This window comes from Porites lutea, chromosome 10 (assembly GCF_958299795.1).
Source record: "Porites lutea chromosome 10, jaPorLute2.1, whole genome shotgun sequence".
NCBI lineage: Eukaryota > Metazoa > Cnidaria > Anthozoa > Scleractinia > Poritidae > Porites > Porites lutea.
The window spans coordinates 15,440,194-15,464,808 of NC_133210.1; the positions used below are offsets into that span (position 1 = coordinate 15,440,194).

The following is a 24,615-nucleotide window of genomic DNA, read 5'->3' on the forward strand; positions in this document are numbered from 1 at the left end:
TACATTCAACGACGCCTTAGTACCGTCCAGGCAATTTATTTCTTTATTTTCTCATACACCTTTTTAACGGGCTAGAAGAGTTAACTTTGCCTTTTTTAGGCAGTCAAGGACAGTGAAGACATAAAAGAAAAAAAGAAAAAAAAGGAGCAAAAGTAGTGAAAAGTACAACTTTTACTCTAGCGTGTGTGTGCCGGGTTCTCGGATAACAGGACGTCGCGAAGATAAAACAAGCGAGGCGAAAATAAGGCGCGCGCGATCTGGGAAAGGGGGGGTTGCGGGAAGAAAGATAGGAGAGAGAGATCCACAACCCTTTCTCTTCCCAGCCGTCGCGTGTTTGTCGCATCACTTTTCATAACTGCACAACTACACTAATAACTTAGAACCTGGAACAGGCTATGTTTATACGGGAAGAAATTTAAACCAATCACATCTTAGGCCAGAGCGGCAACAGACCAATTTCGATATGTTAACATTCCTGCTTAATTCTGAGGCCTGGGAAAATCAGACAAAAGAAATCACCTTGAGGCTCAAGGATGAACGACACATTTCTTTTGTTTAATCACTTCAAGCCCTGGAGCCAGTAAATTTTGTACACCGAAATGGTTTTATTTTCAGTATCAATTATATTGCGTTCGTGGTTATACTAAAAGAAATCAAAACTCTACAACACCCTCCTCGGCCCTCGATTTGGCGGCCAGTGTTCTCTCCACCAAGGGTGGCCCAAAGAGGTTCGACTACACGCTTCTTTCTATTTGGTACAAACTACACACGTCAGTTCTTTCCCTTCAACATAAGGAACGCACGGTATACCGTAACCGCAATTAACTTGCACTAGGTATAACAATGCTCCATTTGTGTTACTATGGCCACCCGGGACGGCCTCAGCATTCACATCAATGCACACAAATTCGCTGGTATGCTTGTGGCCATAGTGAGATGTCATCAAGTACCCGTGGTACTCTTTGGTCCATCCCGAGGGACACTTGTTGGTTGCAGGGATCATCATTTGGGAACCACGTGACTTGACGTAACACACGGCGCAAGGAGCATCCTGGTCATTAAGATTTTTGCTAAAGCCTGGGAAATTGCCTGTCTCATACTCCGTGCCGTATATCGCTCCGGTTCCCTGCCAGCCTTGGATGTACTTGTCATAAACAGGGTTGTCGGGAAGACAAACAAAATTAGATCCTCCACCGGGGTGATTATAAAAACCACTGCCCATCACACCTGTGAAAACACGGGAAAAATGGCATTTAAAAGAGTGTCTGTCGTAAAAGGTATTACATTTGACTGTCCCGTTAAATTATGGTCATCCCCGGAATAAAGCAGTTAGTATGAACAAGTTGAATTACCAGGATCCCGCCGGGGGGGGGGGGGGGGGTTATCCAGATTTCAAGTGACGGGGATAAAATTTTCGATTCCGGGATTTTTTTGGACGGTATTACTTTGGGTGGCTTGATTTGATAAGGGATATTTTAGGTGTTCAAAACAATCTAATATTCGATGTAAAGACAAACATTCAATTTCTAATTTTTTTAAATTTTATTTTTATATCATTTGATGCGTTCTAGGTTCTAAATATCGGCATGGGATTTTTTTGGGGGTTAGCTTTTAGCCCAGGGATTTTTATTGGTTTAGTTGGAAGCCCTAGCGATTTTTTGGTTTTGATTTTTACCCCCATTCGATCATCCCCGTCAATTGAAATCCAGATTCCAGAGTACCCCCCTGGAACCAGGATAAGTAGGAGATAGGCTCCTGGGATAAGCAATTATGAAAAAAATAAATGTACTTGGGGCAAATATCATGCAAACAGAAACAACTTGGAAAAAATCAGGGGCAAAGATGGCAAATACTGTATTTGTCCCGAATTGGCAAGGAAGGAAATCTTGGTAGGGCTGTGACACGAATACATGGAAGGCAGAAGCCCAATACCCGGAGCGAGCAACTTCCATGAATCGTGTCAAGGCGTTTTTACCGACCCGTTTATTTAACGATTTTGGTAGTAAGCAAAACCTGCAGACCGAAAAATTACGGATGTTTAGTTTTCTTTATACTTTGATTAAACTCAAGAACGGAGCAACTTTTCACGAGAATTATTGCTCTCAAAATAAACCAGTCCGTAAAAACGCCATTTCACAGGCCTAATATGGGAGTTGCTCGCTCCGGATTATGGGCGAGGCTCTTACGCAAGGTGCACGTGAACGCTCCTGGTAATGGGCTCACTGTCTCTGAGTAGATAGTACTGATTTAGCTGCATAAACTTCCAAGTCTTTTTATTTTCTATCGTTTTATAGATATATATACTTGTAATCCTCATACCAGTGTACACAAGTGAGGCGTCTCCTGAGCAGTTAGTTCGTCCCCATCGGTTATACGTCACACCTGACTGCGCCTGTCCTTCAGCTCCTCTATCTCCTTTAGGCCCAGAAGGACCCACAGGTCCAGGAATCCCCGTTGGACCTTCGTTCCCTATAAAGCGCGGGAAAAAATACATTACACTGTGTTTCTAGGAAAATAGCGTCTAAATAATCCGGGACGAACATTATTACGGCCATTAAAAAGTATGTTGGACAAGTTATTTTATTTTATTAGCTTCGCTAAAAAAACAAACAAACAGAAAGAACGTTGGCGGGGACGCCGCAACAGCTGTGGCCAATTACAGCGGGCCAGGATACTACTACTACAAATAATAATAAAAAAAACAAGAAATATTAAAAAACAAAGTGATACAAGAAAAACTACAGCTACGTACAACAAGTTATTGGACGAGACAAGGGACGAGCACTATTACATTTTAAACAGATAGACTTGAACGAACGTGGGTCTTCACAATCATAGGAAAACAGCTAACGCAGACTTATAATAATTAAAAATAACCGATTTAAAGGAAGCTAAGGTCGATGAGCTCAAATATAGTTCATCCGCTAATCAATTCCAAATTCTGCTAGTTGTGGTTTAATGTTAAGTTGAGACTAAACTTGTTACTATCAGTTTAATTGAGAGCATTATTGATGGTTATCGATGTAGAAGCTAAAAAAGACCACATATGCGCTTTCATCAAAAACGGAAGCACTATGTTTTGCACATAGTTTATCCTTTTTCAAGCGTTTAGAGAGTGAATTTGCATTTGCGAGCTTTATTTATAACTGACTTCCGCAGGCAGTAGGACCGGTTTAATCTATTCTCTTTTCCTGAAATAACTATTATTGTGAAGTTTCGTTTTTGTTAACCGGGCGTTTCTGCTAGATCTCACTTTTTTGAATCAGATATCCGATGATAACAGTTCATAGTATTATATTAGCGACGTTTCGCGAGAAAATAAGTCAGGTGGTTTATTATTCGGATTCAGATTATAAATTATTTCTAGCATACACCACTTGTATATATCTCAAAATGTACCTTATTTCCCCCCTAAAATTTTGCATAACCGTTGTTTTCAGTTTCTTTTGGGATGGCTGTAAAACTGAAATGAAAAACAAAGGTTATGCAAAATTTTGGGGGGAAAATAAGGTGCATTATGGGAGATGTCAAGTGGCGTATACCTGCTACATGTTCATTACATGAAGAATGCTAGGAGACCTAAATCAATAAACAAGCAACTTAGCAAGCGTTCCCCTGCAAGCTAGATACAAGATGTCCTTAATTGTTTTGCTCGTGCCTAAACTTTTGGCCCTTGCTTGCTCGCGCGGGAACGTGTTTGCTACAAAACAAAAAAACTGCCAATTGCGTTAGCGGGTAGTGCCCAGAACGTTAGTGGGGACCCATGTAATCACTCCTACAATAATCTCACGTTTGTCTGGGTTAGTGATGTTAATTGCTGCGTTTAAAGATCTCGATTAAAGTTCTCCTAACCTATTTTGCTTTGAGCTTCGACCTGTAATGACCAGTTGTTATCATATAACAACCCCTACCATGGTAGTATGACGGTATTAGCAGAGGCAGCGGAATATATTTTTTAAGGGTAAGGGGGGTGGTAAGGAGCGGGGGGCTGACTAGCGACTCGAAGTAAGGAGCCTGAGGAGACGTTCCACGTAAAAGTCTTAAGCCCCCATAATGTAAGCCCCCCGGCTCCACCGTCCCTGATGAGTTAGCAACTACTCGCGAAGAGAATTCTATAAAGCGCTCTACCCCTTTAGATTTATCTGGTATCCGGCTACCTTTTGGTCCCGTAAGTCCTCGTGGTCCCGCGGGTCCTTGTCTCCCGTCTCTACCGTCTCGTCCTAAGAGGTAAGAAACCTTCCTGAGGACGCAAACTTCACGAAATTCTCATTCTGTGTGTTAAGCATGCCTCACAATAACTTAACTATCACCCTTAGAAGATAAAACATGAAGGGAGAATGTCCTTATAAGAGGAGCTAAGAATGCTGTCAAACCTCTCATAAGCGAGTGAAGCAGTATAGTGGGGACCTCCGGTATCCCAGTCTTTGTTGTTGGTTGGAGGGGTTTCTCTTTTTGACTGAGTAACCTAGACACTTAATTGACTTGCTGTGAAAGTCCTTTAAATGGGGTCCTGTCCCAGCTGAGTCCCTTAACTAGCAATAGCTACATGTTGTGGCGTTCGACTGTTAACAATGATAATGATAATGAAAATGTAAATTAAAAAAAAAGGCGTTGCGAGGGAACGTTTCGACCTTCCACTGAGTAGTAATTACCAGCAGGTCCGGGTGGTCCTGGCATACCATCCCGTCCGTCTCGACCTAAAAGGTAAACAAAAAAAAAGCATGATTGCAAGACTAAACGCTCATTTCTGTCATTAAATTTTCTAGACAAAAACAAACCATAGTGGAAAAAGTGAAAATCTAAAAAAGACCGCCATATTGGATGACCTCAAATGCCCCCAGGAGAACTTTTTCTATATGTATTCTATCATAGCACGCTATCTATCAAGGGCAGAAACTTGTCAAAATATCGCAAATATCGTAAATAAAAATATCGTAAAGAAAATGCTAGGGGTTCCAACCACCACTCCCTCTTGTACCACGATGGACGTACCAGTTTGCATGTACGTCAGAGGGATTAAAAAAAGAAATTCAAGGGCAACGCACGACATGTTTCAAACACTATGAAACACGTGCTGTGAGTGTTTTAAGGCCGATACACTAGGGATTTTGCTCCCGGAGCATGCTCCAGGGGTACGCTTCGGGAGCAAAGTTCCTCCTTGTGTACCAACGATTTCATGGGTATACTTCATCCTCGGGAGTAGAATTTCCACCCCGCAAAATGCTCCACGATATTTAACTGGTTAAATATTTGGGAGCAAGCTCCCGGGGCAAATAACGCTCCCTCGTATGTACTGACACGTGCAAAATGATCCTGGAGCATGCTCCGGGAGCAAAACCCCTCGTGTGTATCGGCCTAGATGGCTTCAAAAACGTAACCAGGGAGTATGGGCTCAGTGGCTATTTACCTCGAAAAGAGGACCGCAGGCTCAGGTCCTTAGAGAGTTCAACAATTCTGAAATACGAATAAAAGATAAAAATTACAAACAAGGGTCTTAAAGGTCTGGTGGCATGCGCATTTACGGTTAAAGATTTATATTTTGCTGGCTTATTTTCTCTCCGTTACGTATACGTTACGGCCAGCGCTCGTTCTAAAGACCCCCTTGATATGGAACCACGTCCCCTGAAATATTATAGGGTCCATCAGCCACGAGATACGACAGGCAAGGTCCTAACGAGCGAACTGATCATCTCGACGCGTAAACCGAGGTTAGGAAAATTTCCAATGGTATTTTCAAACGTATTTTCCATTTTATTCGTAGCCTGTATGGTCAGCGTTCGAAAGGAAAGGGGAACGGAATTTGGGCGCGAAACCGCTCGCGAGGGAGAAGAGAGGAGGGAGACTTTTCCAAGGGCGCCATTATTTTCTCCATCCTGCCAACTGGTTATGTATGCAAAACTAAGGCAACCCTGAAAGTCTAGCTGTTCCCTACCCTTCCCCTCTCCCTCGCGCGCCCGAAATCCCCTTCCTCTCCCCTTCCCCTTTGCTTTCAAACGCCTGCCACGTAGGCTATTTTCTTCGCCTAACGACTTGTTTGGCAGACTTATGGCTAAGTAAGTACAAAAATCGCGGAAGAATAGTTTTGGACTTGAACACACTCTTGTGATTTAGACTGAAGGGTCGGTGTTGTTTGGAAATGCTCAAACAGACAGTTTTTATTAACTATTTTTATTTACCATTTCGAAGCTCAAGGGAAACTTGGTGACGTTTTCTCCCTCAAAACAACCACACAGTGCCATTCGAGACAACAACGACCAAGACCTACTCTTACAAACTAAAAACAGACAGCAGGTGCTGAATTTTGCGGCCACCTTGATTGGTTATTTTTACAGATCATAGGCATATTTCGCGAGCGAACGTTTAGTGAGTGGTGTTATAGAGACACATTGGACCGAACGTTACTGACCGAGGTACAGTACGTGAATACTGACGTCGCTTGGTATTAGATAGATTTATAATCCCGATCACAGCAAACGCCAATTTGTACCACGTGCCCTAGTTTTCCCTTTACTTGAAGTTAAAATTAATGAGTAATTAGCTAAAAAAATAGTTTCACCTCAGGTTTATCCACAGAATTATTTTGGTAGTTGCGATCTTTTCATTGTCTAATTTTAGAAATTGTCAACGCGGATGAGACGTTTGCCTTGCGCGCGCATGCGTTCTTTTAGGGTACATCCGGATCAGGATCAGTGATCCGAGATCAATCGGATCTATTGCACCAACGAAAGCGATGAATCCTTGTGCAGAGTGGATTTATAGATCCCTTTGATGTATCATAATCTGAGTGTTCTCGGGCCACTGATCCTGATCCGGATAATCCCAAAGGAAAACACCTTTTTTTCACCCTGCATTAGCGCGCGTGATAGGAGTGGTGCTTTTGTAAAGTCGGTAGAGACAGGAAAAAAGTGCTTTAATCTCTTAGTGGCGATTTAGCTCAGTAGACTTCAAGTCTTATTGCCACTCTCGTGGAGCCATTCGACTGATTTCTTTGAACCGAAAGTGCTCTATTTACACTCTGGGACTCATCGCAGCCCGTTGGTCTTAGTCCACATTAGCCATACAAATCAGACTACCTTGACTCTTATGCCAAGAGTAAATAATTCCCTAATGAGATTCTGCTTAATTTCACTCACGAAAAAGGCCTCCCATTTGGGACTCAAGGGGCTAAAACAAATCGAAATTGAATTAACAGCTTGCAATAGTACCTGCTCTCCACTGCAATGACCCTCTTACCAAGGTCTGACAAATTAACACGCGGGTTAGTCGTCCTCTTCTGTCGAGCATAATTTTTCGTTTGCTCCCACTTCCCATACTTCACTGTTTGGGAAATTGCTTCTATCTTGTTTTCGGCAATAGTGAGTCGTCCTTCCCATTGACTGCGCGGTTTACGTTCTTTATCCTGAACCACTCTAAGTTCACTTTCAATCGTCGCAAGTCGACTTTCTTTTCCCCTGAGCTGGGTCTCAACGTCTTCAAGTTTCCTATGCATTGAGACGAGGAAGATAAACTGGAAAGCGATGCACGTTAAGAGGCACGTAACCACAGCAAAACATAACAAAGTGCGAATGCGCTCCCATTTGAAGCACCTTCTGGAGGGAGGAATCTTACTTGATTCCTGTTCCATTATATGAAAGATATTAAGCACTTTAGAGAGATCTGAAATGCTTTACGCTGCCAAGTCGCAAAAACTATATGAGAACCTGGTAAGGACTTTAAATATAGCTTGTTTAGGAGGCATGCCAATGTTTAAGCACGTTTCAGTTACATGGATATGCTAGCAAATTGCAAAGGCACGTACTTGGCACTCTTTTTGCATACTTCAGTTTTTACACCCATAGTTTAAATTACTGATCTGCCAAACATAAGCTAGTAAAACCGACCTCTTGGACCCATCTTTTCTTGTGTTAACATCCGGTGCTTGTGATTAATCGGCCTACGTAGCTGACACAACACGGTAAGAGGCAGTGGCGGATCCAGGGGAGAGGCCGGGGGTCCGCCCCCCTGACTTTTAGACCAAACAGAGGCCCGAAGGGCCGAAAAAAAAGCTTTTTGAAGACCGGGCCCCCCACTTATCTAAGGGTCTGCCCAGCCCCCCCCCGCCCTTATCGCGGGGTCTGGATCGGTACAGGGGCTATGTCACAGGAAATTTGCAGATCCAGGTTCATTCCGTTTAGTGCACTTAACCATACACAAAATGCTCCGTTTGAGATACAGTGAAATCCCGCCTTACACCACACACCTACCTCGGCAATATGGTCAGCTCGTTGTTACGGCCACTTTTTATTGGTCGCCCGGCAAAAACAACCATACATTTCCTTGTAAAGAAACCCTCGTTAATACGGTCAGCTCGTTATCACGGCCAAATTTTTTCGGCCCATTGGTGACCGTGTTAACGGGAGTTGCACTGTATGAAGAAGACCATAGCTCAATTTTTTGGTGACTTGCAGCAAACTGATTTGTTGCAAGACAGGTTTGCAGTACGTGGGTGGTAAAACGACCAACGTTGCTTTGAACACACTCGTTTTGCGTCACCATCATGTTGTAAAACAAGTTTTATGTATTTGTTGCCCGTTTTATCGTACCTTGAGCCATCACCTCCGCAGACAGAAAAAGACGGCGCGCGGGGGACGATGGAAAAAAAAGCCTTTGCCCTCTTCTCATCGTCCCCCCGCGCGCTTTCCATTTTTCGCTGATTGCTATTTTTATTGAGATATACTGTACCCATCGGGAGCTTCTGCGGAGGAGAGTGTACCTTGGGTGAACAATGCATTTACCTTAATTACATGTCTGAACAGAGGGGCATTCTGTTTGCGCATGTGCTGTACGGAGAGGCTTTTATAAGTAGCCGCTGACACGCGCCTGCACGTGGTGAGCGCGCGTTCGCTTCCCGCTCTTTTTGAGCGAAACCATTTACCTTAATTACATATCTGTTATTTCAGGTTCCTCCTTGCCGTCAGACAGAGTGATTCTTCTGAATTCCCAATTTTCTCACTAAGAAGAGTGGGCAAACAAAGACATACTCAAGTAAATGTCATCTTCAAATGATTATTAAGTTTCATTTCAACCAACGGTTTACTTTTCAAACAAGACAAATTGTTGGAATAAACAATAGAAGAAACAATCGCTCTGAAGCAATGTTCACACAATAGAGTGTTTTCACTCACGTGGCCAGCATCTATGCAAATTTATTGGAACAAAAGAAAGCGTTTGCATAAGAAAAGAGTTCAACTCCCAGAGGATTGGTTTGGGACACCAACATGACCGCCGTTTCATTGTTTTGGGACACCAATATGGCCGCCGTGACGTCATGTGAAAACACTCTATACCGGATAGCTCTTGCGCAGGCGCGAAAACCATATTGGATAAAACTTCTGTCCTCGCACAAGAACGGTGATTTTGGCGCTATAATTTCTATAACGGAGCGAAGCTGCGCCGCGCCGATGTACAAATAGGAGCGTCACTCATCGGATAGGTTCTGTGCCAGACTTTGGTGTAGTGTGAACAGAGGTATTCGGACAGTGGCGGAAGTGAATCAGTAGGAGTGAGGACTGGTAAGCACTGAAACGGAAGTAATTGTTCAAGAGTGAAGACTGGAATTAAGACGGAATCCATCAGGAAATTGAGTAATTTTAATTTTCATTGGACAAAAATTTTGTACCAGAATAATGAAAAAAAAATCCCATTCTTTTTTAGATTTTTCAAGGACTATAGATTTAATTAGTTATCTGTAATGACACCGAGGACTATTTCTCATGGGGACCCGAGAAAATAAATGTCAAATTTTACAAAAATTGTAAAACACAGCTAAATTAGGAAAATTTAATTTGTAAGATGTCTTTTTCCGAAATTTGGCATTTATTTTCTGGGCTCCCATAAGAAATTTTCTTTGGTGTTATTGCAGATAACTAATTACACCTTTAGCCCTTGAAAAATGTAAAAAAGAATGCAACATGCTTTAAATTATACCGGTACAAGGTTTTTGTCCACTGAAAATTAAAATTATAATTACTCAATTTCCTGGTGGATTCCGTCTTAAGTGCACTAAAACCTTTTAGCCTGCAAGCAAGCTCTCCAATTATGGCGAGTAGAGCGAGGCGAGACTCTCTTGGTCGCGAGAGAAGACGTCCGGCTGTAGCGTGACTTTTCCCGACTACCCTAAATGGTGTGCTTACTCGCGGGCTACAAAACCTCTCGGCCAAGTCCGCTCAGGCGCCAAGTTCGATGTGTGTGAACGACCTGCTCTAGTCCCGGGTGTTAAAACACCGCTAATTTCCCCGCTCCCTGGGTCAAGATATTTTTTAAAAGCCCCGTATAGCGGGAAATTAGTAAAATTTAGTTCTAGGCTCGATTTTAAACGCTCTCTCCTATCTGGTATTCTGTATTCAGCGTGTGTATTTCTTAAAATTCAAACCATCGGACCCGTCAATAAAAATTCTCGATTGCGTTCCTTTAATTCATGAAAAATCAGAGTTACCCTGGGTGCCAGGGGATTTTTTTTCTTACCTAATTCCTACGAACGGACCTTTGGGACCAGTGTAGAAAAATGCGGTTAGATCGCTTACTAAACAACAATATTTGTATGGTATGCTTGTAAGGGCAAGGGATCTTAAGCGAAACCCGACCTATAAATATTGCTGAATCAGCCCGAGGTCTAGTAGTAGAGATTTTCAGTTTTGACCTGGAAATGGCGATTTATTACAGATAGTATACACTGAATAACAATTATTCCCCTGTATTGTTATGTTTAGATGAACGAGGCCGAATTCAAAGGAAGATATTTATGGATCAAATCAGTTAGCCTTTCCCGTCTCCTTTGTGAACTGCAAAACAGTAATTCTCCAAACAACGAACATTGCCAAAATCTATTTTTCCTTTACTTCGTACACAGAGGAACTCATAAGTCGCCTGAAAACCTTGATCTCGCTTGTATGGTTTTCCCGTCAGATTGCAAAAATGTGACATAATAAGTAAATAAGGTCACGAGTCCACCGGAAGGGTCCCGACAGGAAGCGGAAGTCTCTCTTCATTTTGCCAAACTACCGCTGTCTCGTTAATTGAACGCCAGCAACTCACCCTCCCTCGACGCCCGTGGAAGATTTGTCTCTCCTCTATGCTTGAGCACCATTGTGAGAAACCAGTAACAACGGAGCCAAAGTTCTCGGGAGGCGGGAGGGGGGGGGGGGGGGGAGGGGGCGACGTTTGTAGGGTCATCATCCCACCGACCTTATCATGAAAACTGGCTGGGAACGCAATCTACGTGTGTGGTTGCAAACCGACATTATTTGTCTTGGAATGGAGACCTTTTTTTGCAAGATACCTAGAAGCAAGCGAGTTCCTCTTTTTAAGTGGCCCTAAAACCGATTCAAAACAAAAGTTCATCATATGGATATAAAAAACGTTACTATGACGGGTGCTAGTCGCCTTTTTAAGACAAAGGGCAGACCATGCAACAGCAAAATTCCGGAGTAGATTTTCACGGAAACGAAAACCGAGATGCTTCAATTTATTACGAGTACTTTAAGAGTCATCGGGGTTATCTGGGAACTTTAAACTTTTGTTTTTCAACTTTTTCAAATGAACTTAAGAGTCTAATAGCACATAGTCGATTGACAAACAAAAGAGTCTAATAGCACATAGTCGACTGACAAACTAACTTTCGAAAGATTCATCATTCATGATCATTTTCAAAAAACACTTTGTGTCTTCTTGCACGCAAACCCTCACGTGCAAATATCCTATTGACACTCAACCGCGGCATTTTTACAGGACAGACTGGGAGACCTCCTTTGACCTGTGATTTGCATCTGACAGGCAGAGAAAAAAAATTCGAAAATCACGAAAAAACAATACAAAAACAAAAGAAATCATTTTGAAATTAACTGCGGTCTGGCAGAAACTAGACACACAATTCGTACCAAAATTCGAACGATTAAAACGAACTGTTATTGGGAACTCAGGTCATTTAGCAGGCAAGAGGTATGCAGTCTGGATAAGAATGGAACGAATTATGGCAGGGATGACAACAGGCTTACATGTTTCATTTACTTCTTCGGACAAATCATGCATCCCATAGATCAATTATTACCGTATGTCGATAAACTAATCCAGAATTTTTAACGTAAAGCATTAATGAATACCCCAGTTTCGGAGCTTCTCATCGTTTAGCGTTTGCTTTAGCGTGCGTGCGTGAGCTAATGTGTTTAAACAAGCGGCCAATTTTTTTTTAATGGGCGGAACCTGTGCGACTAAATCGCGGTTGAAGCAGGAAATTCCTGAGTTAGTCACCCGTACAAAGACAATGTCCTTTTGTAAAAGTTAATGCCCAGGGAAAAAAACATCCCAGCAAACTGAAGAGGCTGTCAAACAATATCAAGTGAAAATGATACTTCTTTTCTGTCAAATGTCATCTCGTCTTACTATGTCTAGTATGAAAGTTCTCAACCGGGTAAGTTGGAAAATTAGAAATATGGGATTACGGAATTCGGAATCTGCACTAGACTTAATTAATATAATTAGTTAGGGAAAAAATTCCTTTCTGGACACCACCTCCACTTGGTTTGAAATGTGTATCAAACAAACCCCAAGTTTAAAAAAGTCTATTCGAAACTGAAAAGGAATTAAACCAAAAATACAAAACAAAACAAAACAAACCTTAAAAAGCAACAACAAAAACAAAACATACAAACCGGGAAATCAAACCTAAGATAAAAACAAAAAGAACAAACAAAACAAGTACAAAAAGACACTAAAGAAAATAGGAATGTAAATGGAAAAATGATTAGCTTCTTAAATACATTTGTGTCCGAATTTTTATAGGCTATAGAGGGAAAAATTGATTTCCAATCGAGTTTGTTCCTCCCTCTTTTCCTCCTCAACGTTAAGTCCACCATCGATGGTTAAGCTTATTCAGGGACAACCAGTGTCAAAGTGCTTATCTGGCTTGTGCCAAGTTTATAAAAAGTGCGTTTTCAAATAAGAAGAATCCAGCAAATGTAACCTTGGCCGCTGGACTGCGAGCAAGCTCTCCCGGCGGTACAGGTTCCTTAACTCCTTTCCTCTCCCGTACCCCCTAGATAGATCTTGCTAGAAGGCTATATTGGCCGCCTGTACCCAACGTGAAAAAAGTTCGAACACCAAAAACAATCGTTTTAGTTCAGAAACTACGACGAAGCGTATGCAGAGCAGTGAAAAGCAATATCTGACTTTTCTGCTTAATGAGATAAAAATGAAGAATAAGCAATTTTACTCGAAATACATAGCTGTCTTAGTTTGGGTCATCGGAGGGGGGCACGAAACCTCTTTCGAATAGACAAACTCTTTTTCGATCACGTGCGAATAACTGCTATTTAGAGGTCAGACAACGCATGAGCATTAACATTCAAACAAGTAAGCTTCTTCACGAGTACACTGAAGAAAAACCTTACAGCATCATTCACAGGTTAGCGTTGATATTTCATGCGGTCCGGTGTGATACCCAACTTAATGACTGGTGATTTGCGTTCGACAAGCAGAAAATAGAGTGAGAGACATTAAAAACAATAAAGCACACAAAATAGCAAAGAAAGACACTATTTCTTTGGGATTTTGTCGCGCTATCGGATAGCAATCTCGCAAAATAAGTCTGCTGCATAAAATGTAATTAAGTGCTGGAAACCGAGTCCAATATTTGCTAACAAAGTTCGTTCACGGGGAAAAGGAAGTTCCTTTACCTTCATAGCTATCTAGAGAAGAAAATGCTACACTGGATGGGAACAACTCGAAGAAGCGAGCTCAGTAATTCTTGACACCTGATGCCTTGCGCGCTGGCCCTTGAAATGCCTTATAGTTTAATACTCTAACATGGACACTGGAAGACTACTCTTATTCTAAGCGCGAGTCAGTTGAAATCTCTGTAAGTTTAGGCCTCTAAAATTGTCCATATCAATCACGCTGCCTCAAGGTATTCCGCAACTTTGAACATAAAGAAAGTCAATTGGCTGTAGTACAGAGGTTCAATCAACCTTCGCAATGTCGCTTAGTTATGCTTTACCTTTTCGATACGAGGTGCGGGGAAGAGTTCAGAAATTAGCTGACAAGCAAGCTCTCCATTTCAAGGGGCGAGCTAAGCGACTTGAGAGAACGTGCCAGCAAGCAGCAAGACTGAGAGGGGTTGGGGAAAGGACGTATGGAGAAATAAAGGAGGTTCCCGCAGAAACCTTCAAATGCCCATAAATAGGATCAGGGACTGTACAAGAAAAACGTAACATACTGAGGTCTTCTCAGTTTGATTTCAAACCCAATCAGTCTTTTTCTCCTACAAATTCATATATTTCGAAGAGCCTACAGGACAATGCCAACGCTGATATCATTGTGATTTTATCTAATTTGTTAAGTGCCTTGAAAACCGAAAGAGCCCTTCCATGAGGAAATAGTCAGCCAAGACGTTGCATTTGAACGAACTCCATATAGGATTTCATGTACAGACTCAAAAGTTAGAATTTCAAACTAAATAAATAGTACCATGTGAAAGTACTGCTGAAGAGGTTTCATTTGAATGGTAACAACATAGGATTTCATCTGCAGACCCAAAAGTTAGAACTACATACTAAATATGGTACCATGTGAAAGTACTGCTGAAGAGGTTCATTTAAATGGTCACACAATAAGAATTCATTTACAGAATCAAAAGTAAGAACTTCAAACTAGATAAATAGTACCAGTGAAATTACTCACGAAGAGGTTTCATTTGAATGATTACACAATAAGATTTCATCACATAATCAAAAGTTAGAACTACAAGCTAAATAAACAGCACCATGTGAAAGTACTGCTTTGTTTCAAGCCAACGAAAGTATTGCCTATGCGTAAATTGTTTCATTTGAATGATCGTATCGTTATAATCATATAGGGATTCAGTCCATGTCAGTCTAAGGACTAAAAGCTACGGTAGGTGATAACTACATCTATTATCTGACTGTGAGTGCAACTGAAAAGGCCGTTAACTATATAGCGTGGAAGAATAACAAGAACTCTCCCAAAGAAATGATTTGTTGTGATAAGCTTTTAAAATTGCAAAAGTTAAACCCGGAGCTCTAAGACACTGAGTAGACATTCGAGCGATTAATAACACCGTCCCTAACATTGACAGATCTTCTTGTTGGCGTCTTTCTACAACCCCTCTTCGCTGGTCAGCTTTTTTCAGTATATGTTCCTTTCAGCCTTTCCGCTGGGAAGATTTATTAGCAACATGAATATTTCATTCCATGATGCTCATTTTTCAAGTAATTGTAAGGAGTAATTGAATATAGGTCTATAGCAGACTTGAATTCAATAAACCAGAACACGCGCTTTCACTGTGTTGGTGAAGAATACGAATTGCTTTCCTAAAAAACCTTTCAATTCGATTAAGCACCACAAAGCTTGACCACTAACTGGTTAGTTATTTTTTCAACTTTCATTGTGAATAAAATAATCCTGCCGTCGTACAGCGAGATAAACGGATAGTCTTGAAGCCATGCACTTTGAAAATGTGGTCAGAAATTAGCGGCGGTGTTCCATGCATGTCTAACCTTCTCTAAGGTTACATGCCGCAGAATTTTCCCAATATTTCTCATGGAACATCATGCAATACATCTAGCTCACCAGCTACAAGTATAGACTCAATACATTCACCGATTATGACACTTTTAGCTCTTGAAAAGGGGCAGTTAGCCCGCGGATCGATGGCGACATTTCAGGATGAAAAAGGCTCAAAGTTGTGAAGGCAAACTGAACTGCAACCTGACATGTGCAGTTGATCAGCTCTGGTTGTTCATGTTCAGAACAACTAAAAGAAAAAAAAAAGAAAAAAAGGAAAGGAGAAAGAAGCGGTAACTGCACGTGGAGGCAAACTAGGTTCTGCCTCGTACACTGAATCTATGCGGCTAATGAGGGGAATGTATTGTTGTGTCACCCAAACTGTATCACTGATATTTCGGATCTTCCGCTGCGAGCTGTAAAGAACGTTTCCTCTAAATTGTCATCCACACTATTATTAACTAAATCTCGATAGAATTTGAAAGATTTTGTGATATAGATTTTCAATGCCGTTCACTTCAAGGCGACATGCAGGGTTACCTTCCTCTAAAGACTCGAAACCTCTCAACTTTGTCAATAGAATGATGATAGGAATACCTTCAAAGCTTGCCCAAGAATTGTTCATACCACACAAAGGAAAGAAATTAAAGTCATAATGCTTAACTTTCGGTCTAAAGTAAAATAGTAGCAGTGAAGTGAAACTTCTAACTAGACTGTGCACTGATGACGCCTTCTGTGGTGTCTACAAGTGATGCCTGTCGACATTATATTGTTTTTCAGTGGTGACAACTTCTCCTCGTAGCTACAATCAAATCACAGAAATTATGTCTACAATAGAAACTACTTAGATCCAGTACGGAGCAATGCATTTAAGAAAGCAAGGCATGAAAGAAAAGAGAAACGTTTTGAATGTCAACTGAATAGGGCATAATAAAGGCCAAAAACGATTACCGAGATATACTAAGAACTAGAATTCGACCATTACTTTCTGTAGACAAAAGCACTGGAACTATAACAATACTGAAATATAGTTTTACGTTCACCCACCATTATCAGAACAGAAAAAGAACACCTTCCATAAGCCGAGTCAGAGACCGGCGTAGTCAGAACCACAATTTGTGACATCATGAACAGGAAACTGTTATTTTAAATATCTAACTGCAAGCATAGTCCCGATACAACATTAAAATTTACCTTTTTGAGGTTACAGACAGACAACACTACAAAGGCGTACTCGATTTTAAGTTCGATCATTCAAATCCCGTAGGGTTTCTCAAGTTATGAACGAAGCACCTCGTGGTAAAATTGTATTATAGAACCACAGACACAGAGGCCCTTTCTGAATGCGACAAGCCTCAACCAGAAAGGTCAATCGCCTATTTCGTTTTTTGCAACCGAAATACAATATAATCGTTATTATACCTGCGTCATAGTCTTTTCGTGCGATGCATGTCGCTCAAGTGCCAGGTTCCGAACTACAAAAATGAGCAACCACTGCTGCGACAAACGTGAGCATTTCGATTTGTGCAAATCAGGTAAAAGGGACACTCACATACGAATACAAGGAGAATGTTCTCAGTCCAACAAGGTATTCCGGAGCATTTTATCCCCATCACTGTATTGAAGAGCAGACAAACCAGACGTATAACATTTCCGAGAAAAAACTTTAAGGTTTAGAAATCAAGTGTTGTTATATAAAATGTTATATAAAAATATATAAAATGGATAAATACGCAAAAGAAGCATTGCTACTTGAAATTACACGGCGCCTAAAAGCGGTCGATGTCGCGGGGTTATAAGACACATAACAAGGAGTGTCTAACTTGATTGACAAACGTGAAGCGTGTCATGTTTTTATCACCTGGGACTACCTGCCATCGGCACTGCCCAAGAAACAACGCATGCGCGGTGGAATTCAAACAAAAGAGCTCTACGTAGCATACAAGCACAGCCCTCAGCATTATTCAGGTTAGAATTAATAGATAATGTATCCCCGATCTATCTCAAAGGCCTAGCAAAATACGTTTTCTTGGTCAGTGGTTTGCGTCTTACAAGCAGAAAAATAAAGATCAAAGAAATAAACCACCTCCACTAAATGACAAAGAAGGAAACTCGATGATTTTTGAGGGGAATTTTGTCACGCTGCTGTTACTATTGAACACTAATTCTTGCAATCCTGCAATCCAAAAACTCTCTCCTCCCAATGCAATATCAATTGAAAGCTTGGGGACTATACAGGCCGTATTTGCAAACTGAGCTCCATTTCCAGAGAAAAGAGATTTCGGTTTACTTATACACAGCTGACAAAAGAGGAAAATGCTAAATAGATACAATTGAGACTAAAGATGTGAATTCAGCAAACTGAACTAAGTGATTCATAAGCTTTGGCGTGTTTTAAGAACTTCGAACACATTTGAACAAGAATCTTTAAAAAATATACACCCGTCGGTAGCGTGAATCAAGGCGGTTTCTCCCTCATCTGGAAAGACTATGCTTTTCTGTCCGCTAGCATTTTCGAAAGTCTTGGTGAAGGCCTTATTAGAAGAACAAAAACTACTTCTCCCTTATGTCCACTTCTCTAACCTGACCAGCTTAAGCGGAATCAATTCCGTGTTATCAGAGTTGGCTGGGCAACAAAAAATTATAAAGTGGTAAGAAAACAAGAGGTTACAACTGAAAGCTCGTGGAGAATTTACGTTCTGTCTCGGAGGATGTAGGCTTGTCGAGGCAGGCTTCAGGGTCTTTCAGTAGCCGTTTAGTAACGAACGTGCCGCGAGGTATGTGCAAGACTTTTTTTCATCTGCAATCGGGTAAATAAAATTGTTGATAGTAAATCATAATTCGGCTTGGACAACCAAGGCAGTGTATGGCTTTTTTATAGTTAAAATAGTTTTTTTTCTTGGAAATCAATGATCGTGAATCTGCCTGGCTAGACGAAATGTTACTTAGATATTATTTGTCTGACACTTCTTCACTGTAGTCCAACGAGAAAATTTCGCGAAAGCTAATAAAAGCAAAAATACTTCATGCAAGGTTGGTACTTTACTGTTTAAAGTCTAATATATTAAAAATGTGCTGTTCTACTCATTTGTTCACTTATTTGTCAAATTTTTTTTCATCTTGGTCTGCGAAGCGTTTTCGACGAAGAAGAAGCTCATAACTTTGGAAAAAGTGCAAAGATAGTTAACTGATGATTTTATATATCCTTGTTCATGTTTCTACTGCGTGAAAGCTCATCAAATAAAACAAGGAACGCCGAAGACTTTTGCACTGAATTGATTGCAGTGGAACACGCTTTAGTGCCACCCGTAACATTTTAAATATACGCACTAATTTCACCACTTCATGTAGGAGGGTGAAAAGGTTGGTCTTGTAGGGTGTAATTTCTTCGAATCAACTTCCAAAGCACCTTCGGTAATTGAAGTAAACTCTTTATTGATCTAGTCACTGGCTTATCGAGCTTAAACGGTCACGGCGCTTGTTAAAATAGCGACCTTTTATTATACCATTGCATAGTTTATCACTGTACTATATTCTTGTTTTGTCTGCCTGGGTAACCGCATCGACTGTGGTATATTTGCCATCTTCAGCTCCTTCGATATGTTCAACACAATCATATTAGAAAAGATGTGAAAACGCAAAGTTACTGCCGCGAGTGGCAGGCCGTGAGACTTTTAAAAAGAGAATCAGTCAAGAATCTGCTGGTTACACAAAATCTATTTCAACTACGAACAATTTTACGCTATCAACTATCAAATATTAAAATTATACTCTCTGATTCCCAGCAATGAAGTTCAAATACGCACACCTTTTTCACCAACCAGCACATTAATCCACTAAATGAAAAAACTTGAAATAATTTCCAGTTAAATGCTAACAATTTGGCGGCAAATTTACCTTTCTTAATACCAAGATGGAATGGTTGACTTAAGGCTTCAAACCTTCTTTGTTAATGTCGAGACTGATAATCTATTGAAGCTTCCGAGCAAGCTTGCTCAAGAATTGTCCAGGTCCACAAGAGTCAAATGCTTCGGTTCATCTTCAAACAAACTAACTCCGTAAAGCGAATCCTACAACAACCACAACTAAGCTGTTTGCGCGATGTACTGTGCAGGAGGCTTGTGTGAAATCACAGACAACTGGCCCTTTCACCGTACTGAGCAAAAATTATGACAGGTTCCTAATATGAGCCATGAAGGGAAAACTAATTTTGGATGAGGACTGTTCACAGTAACAGTATGATAACTCTTTTGCTTTCAAAGTGAACGATGCAAGGATTTCATGTGGTCTAAATCAGTGTCCAAATGAAACTTCTCCAGTAATACATTCACAATGCTATTTTTTTTCCCAGCATTTTTACAAATTTGATTTAAAAATTTTTGTCAAATTTTTACCTTGGCCAGGGTAAGAAGACTTTGAATAATTTATTGCATCTGCTACACAAACAAAGGAAGCCTTCTTGCCTGAAAAGGTTATACTTGTTTGCTGCTTTGATCATGTTCAGTTACTTTTCAGTTCAATCATGCACGTTAGCTACTAAAAAATAGGATTGTATTTCACCGATGCTTTGTCATAATATTAAACCTAAACAGAACCATACAGAATCATTGTGAGCTGAGAAATGCAAAAGCCCAAACAGCAAACATCGTTCAGTCTAGCTAAGTGAGAGAATTATATCTTGTTATATCTTATGGTCAAGTATTTGTGGTAAGAGGACTGACCAGAACTGAACCTAAGAAGTGTCAACATTCAAATAAAATGGCAAGAGCGTATAATCATACAATTGTCAACCTTTGTTTTTCCCTTTGCTTTCTTTGGCATAAATACATTCGGTGCAAGTTAAATTGCCTGTTGGATTCAGTTAGACAGAATTTGCTAAGAAACTCGAAATGCAAATATCAGCCCAATCAGTTTTAGACTTCAATTCTAACTGAGAAGTTATCTTCTGTTGATTAAACATGCATGCTTTTTTGTTCTAATTGGCCCTCTGCAAGTCCTCAATGAAGTATTTCGGGAGTTTTCGGGGAGTACAAACCGCGCTATCGTATAGAAACGGGTAAAATACAGGTCTCAATGATTACGAGTATTAAGTTATGTCTGCATGATGAAGTCGGAAGTCATGCAAATCAAGTAGAGCCAAAGCTCGGCATAGAGAAATATTTCTTTGAAACCCCTGGCCGGACCTATCCTTCTTGGTGTCTGGATATTAAATGAAGTATGCCTCCCTGAGAAACAACTTTTAGTAACCTGAAGGAGAGAAACGGCCTTCCAGTTCGCTAGGATTCATGCTCTATGAAAATAATTCTTCTACGCGAATGTTAAATTTAATCTGTTTAGAACAAAAAACCTTCAATCTAAAACCAGAATATAGACAATATAGCATATTTCAATTAGAAAGCAAGATAATTAAGAGGAAGGAATGAAGAATATACTAAGACAGTCGAGGACAAAATTTATATTCTGTGGCCAGGAACACTAGTTCATCTGGTAAAGCTACATGTTTTTACAAAAATACAGCTATAATTTCATTGACGCCATAAAAATGAAAACAGAAGACACTCTTTTCCGGTATTGTCGCTCTTCGCTCTTGTTAAGAAACAACAACACTAACACTACATGCATCTTCAACATCATTAACAATCGTTGATAAATACAAGAAACAACCATACCCAAAGAGAAACATAAATTTTGATGTTAAAGGCAGAAGACAGAGCCTTTCACGCCTGCAGTAGACTGGCTCCTAAGTTTGATCAAGCAGATCTCTTGCGTGTGCTATTTAGAAAGCGTAGCGTGGTAATACTTTTTTAAGCTGAGGCTTCAATGTGGGGGTCGGGGGGGGGGGGGGAGGGCCTTCAAATCCTGAGGCTATTGAAGAACAACAGGCTTTCGGTCCAAAGACACGCTTTTTCAAAGACGGTAAACAGTGAAATTGTGTACCTCCCTGAAACCCATACCCTGTTCAGCCGCACATACCCGTCAAAGTCAAATAAGGGAGTACCTGCCCCCCTCGGGGGACGGAGGTGGGGGGGGGGGGGGGGTTGAGGACTCTGTCTACTGAGACAAGTCAACCAGAAAGGTCAATCGTGTATTCCGGTCTAAATTACTGTCATGTTTCACTGTAAAACAAGTTACAGCTTCTTTTCACTGTACAACAAATGCTAGGTTCCAGCTTTCGAGTAAAATGAAAACACAATACTAACTGACATGAACTAACGCTCCACAAACGTGAACATTTCGCGTTGTTTAAATCAACAATCGACACTTAAGTGAAGTATGTTAAAATCCACCAAGGTATGAGGAGAATTGTATAACGTTTCACGAAGAGCAGGGGTGAAATTTCGGATCATCGGAACTGAACTCTTTGGTTTCCGAGATCAGAGAAGTTCTTGTTGCAGAAACAAATCGAGTTTTTTATACTTGAAACACACATACATAGTACAGCAGTCTATTAAAAGTGGTCATCAACGTCATCAGTAGGGAGGTAGGATAGCCATACCTTCTTCCAATAAATTCAGTGATTAGAGAGATTGACAAAAATGAAACATAGTAAGTGTTATGACTGAGTCTTTCTATCACGTGCCTGTCCAAATGGGCTCCTGTCATTCTTGTCACGCGCCATAACCTGCCTTTAATGGGCATAAAAAATCAATTGGACGGGCTTTACGTCCTACGTATGCAAGAAAAGGCTTCCAGGATTATTCACAGGTTTGAGTTATAAAAAATTCCTCTATTTCTGTTTTGTACTCTACGTCAGGGAGTTTCGAACTTTTTCTAGTCCTGATATTTTATCGCGCAAGCAAAGAAATTAAATAGAGGAACCAAAAAGGCACAACTTAAAAAATGAGGGAAAATAATAATTTTCTTTTCTTTCGTGTAATTTTTCATGCTGCAGTTTTGCAAAGTAAGCTCTCAAACAAGCTGCACCGGGAAGCTGAGTTCTATTTTCAGGCAAGGTTGGGCTTGCAGCCACGTACATGGCACCTTATAAACGAGGAAAACCAATTTAAAATATTTTAGAACCAACAAGAATTCGAAAAACAGGTCATTAAGATTCTTAAGCTGTTGCGCAAGAACTTTGAACGGGTTGCAATTGATTAAGAGTCTAAGATGCACTGAGTATGAACTGATTCAAAACATGCGATAGCTAGCGACTTTTTATAGAAATAATAATTGAAGCAAGCAAACAGTTTCTCCCAAAACCCCGGGCAACTATCATTAAGCCTAGAGCCTGATATAAAACCTGACTTTCGAATGCAGGCACTCTCCAAAAAGTACGAGGGAAACGTTTAAGATGGTATTTCTTCGAAATGTCCTTACTTTGTTAATTTCAGTACAACAGATAAAAACTAATTCTTTTTGAATAACATAGGTTGTTTTATCTTCAACGCATTCCAAAGGAAAAACTTAATCCTTCGTAAATTATTGTTCACTGCTCGACTGGCTAACCGCTCCCTGATAATTTATTTCTTTGTCCATAATAATATTATCGCCTAAATTATTAATTTTTTGCTACACCTTGGTTAGTATGCAACACCTGATCTATAAACATGGCAATTCAAAAATGTACATTGTTATAAGGGCTGGTTATCGAACGTTCATTGACTAAACTTATCGCCGTCTTGAGAACAATCACGTTTTCGAGTTAGGATACTAACTACTTTCTTCTATTTTAACGTATACATATTTATCAAACAGTTTTAGCGTGGTCAGTTTGCACGTTGTCGGAGCCGATTAAGCCGCGAGGTAATGGTAAAAAAGAGGGGTTATTGATAGATGTTGAATGCAAGGATCATTAAGCTTTTGCAGTCACCTGGTATATTTGAACAATTAATCGAGAGTGCAATGGCTGCATGGGCGGACTGTCCACGTCCGCCGCTGTTGCGATGAACGAATCGTTCTTTTGCAAGCAGTTGAAGAAAATAAATTCGTTTAGAATCGATCTTTATTTGTAGAAGAAACTCAGTAGAGGCGCTGTTTTCTTAGATTTCGTAACAATGTATGTATATGCATGTAGTGTACGATCTGTGATCCCTGTTAACATCGACGTAAAGGTTTGTATGTCGTTTGACAAAAATCAAGCGCTGTACCTTATTAGAGTAGGTTTTTAAGCTAGCCCGTTGTTAGGAAAAGCGTTCAAAAATCGAATAAGTATACGTACCTGTGCTTCAATTGATCAATTCTTCGGTAAATCGCGGTCCGATAACGACAATTGACCAAGCACCTTATAATTTTGTCGATTGTGAATTTCAAATGGTATCGTCTTTGGACGTAAACATTTTTTTTTGGACGTAAACTTGTCAACAAAGAAGCAAGAAAATCGGGATGGTACTAATTACGAGTAAAACTACAAGAGCAGTTTTTCAATCTAGCCAGGAAATTGTGTTATTTTAAAATATTAAGCCATTATGACAATGCTCTTAAACTTCGTTGCGATTATCCACTTTTCGAGACATGGCGCTTTCTTCGTGTAGCTGTGGAAGCCTAGTTTTAGAACAGCTGACGAATGCATCGGCTTTTTGTGTTGACTAGCTAGCTATAGCATATAATCAGAGCCTCTACACAATGCATGACTTATAAGCGATGTTTTACTGTACTGAGAAATCAGTGTACTAGGTTTCTTAGACCTCTCCTAACCACTGACTTCGAATCACTCCCTACTCGATAAACGATCCAACAATGTTATAAGAAGACAAACCCTTTTATTATGGGCAGTATTGTAAAGCAAATCCATAAAATGTCGACGGACTTCCTACCTAAATATTCCTTAAGTGTGGCAGATTTTGCTTCTTTTAAAACCAAGCGGTAAATGTTCAGGCTCAAAACCTAACTGGCTTGATAATCTGTCGCGGTTTTGTGGATAGGACTATTTCCCAAACATGGCCAAGGCCGCCGAAGGACACTGCAAACGAAATTACTTAGTACAGTCTTTAGATTGATATTTACTTCGTAAAGCAAAATAAAACCAAAAATAAGTTAACCTTAAATGGCAGTCTTACTTAAATGGCAGTCTTACACATGTAACAGCGGCCTAGTTGTTTATCTCTCACTGCTAGCCAAATA

At 40.4% G+C, this 24,615-nt stretch overlaps 2 protein-coding genes across 5 annotated transcripts in view; one reads left to right on the forward strand and one right to left on the reverse strand.

Annotated features, from left to right (window-relative positions):
- The window catches only part of LOC140951168 (uncharacterized), a 26,415-nt gene continuing 1,800 nt past the window's right edge, over positions 1-24,615 (reverse strand). For 2 of the 4 annotated variants that reach the window (XM_073400390.1, XM_073400391.1), the window contains 7 exons: positions 8,915-8,991; positions 7,206-7,507; positions 5,408-5,454; positions 4,653-4,697; positions 4,158-4,220; positions 2,320-2,469; positions 1-1,227 (listed from right to left, as the gene is read on the reverse strand). In XM_073400390.1, coding sequence (XP_073256491.1) covers positions 749-1,227; positions 2,320-2,469; positions 4,158-4,220; positions 4,653-4,697; positions 5,408-5,454; positions 7,206-7,489 — 1,068 coding nt within the window. In that variant the 5' untranslated portion in view covers positions 7,490-7,507; positions 8,915-8,991 and the 3' untranslated portion in view covers positions 1-748. Of the gene's footprint in view, positions 1,228-2,319; positions 2,470-4,157; positions 4,221-4,652; positions 4,698-5,407; positions 5,455-7,205; positions 7,973-8,914; positions 8,992-17,107; positions 17,248-24,615 lie in introns of those variants that run through there. The other 2 variants (XM_073400392.1, XM_073400389.1) reach the window with 2 other exon arrangements.
- LOC140951169 (uncharacterized) overlaps positions 22,193-24,615 on the forward strand; it is a 16,769-nt gene continuing 14,346 nt past the window's right edge. Inside the window, exon 1 of the mRNA XM_073400393.1 lies at positions 22,193-22,260. The gene's annotated coding sequence lies outside the window, so the exon portion shown is untranslated. The remainder of the gene's footprint in view (positions 22,261-24,615) is intronic.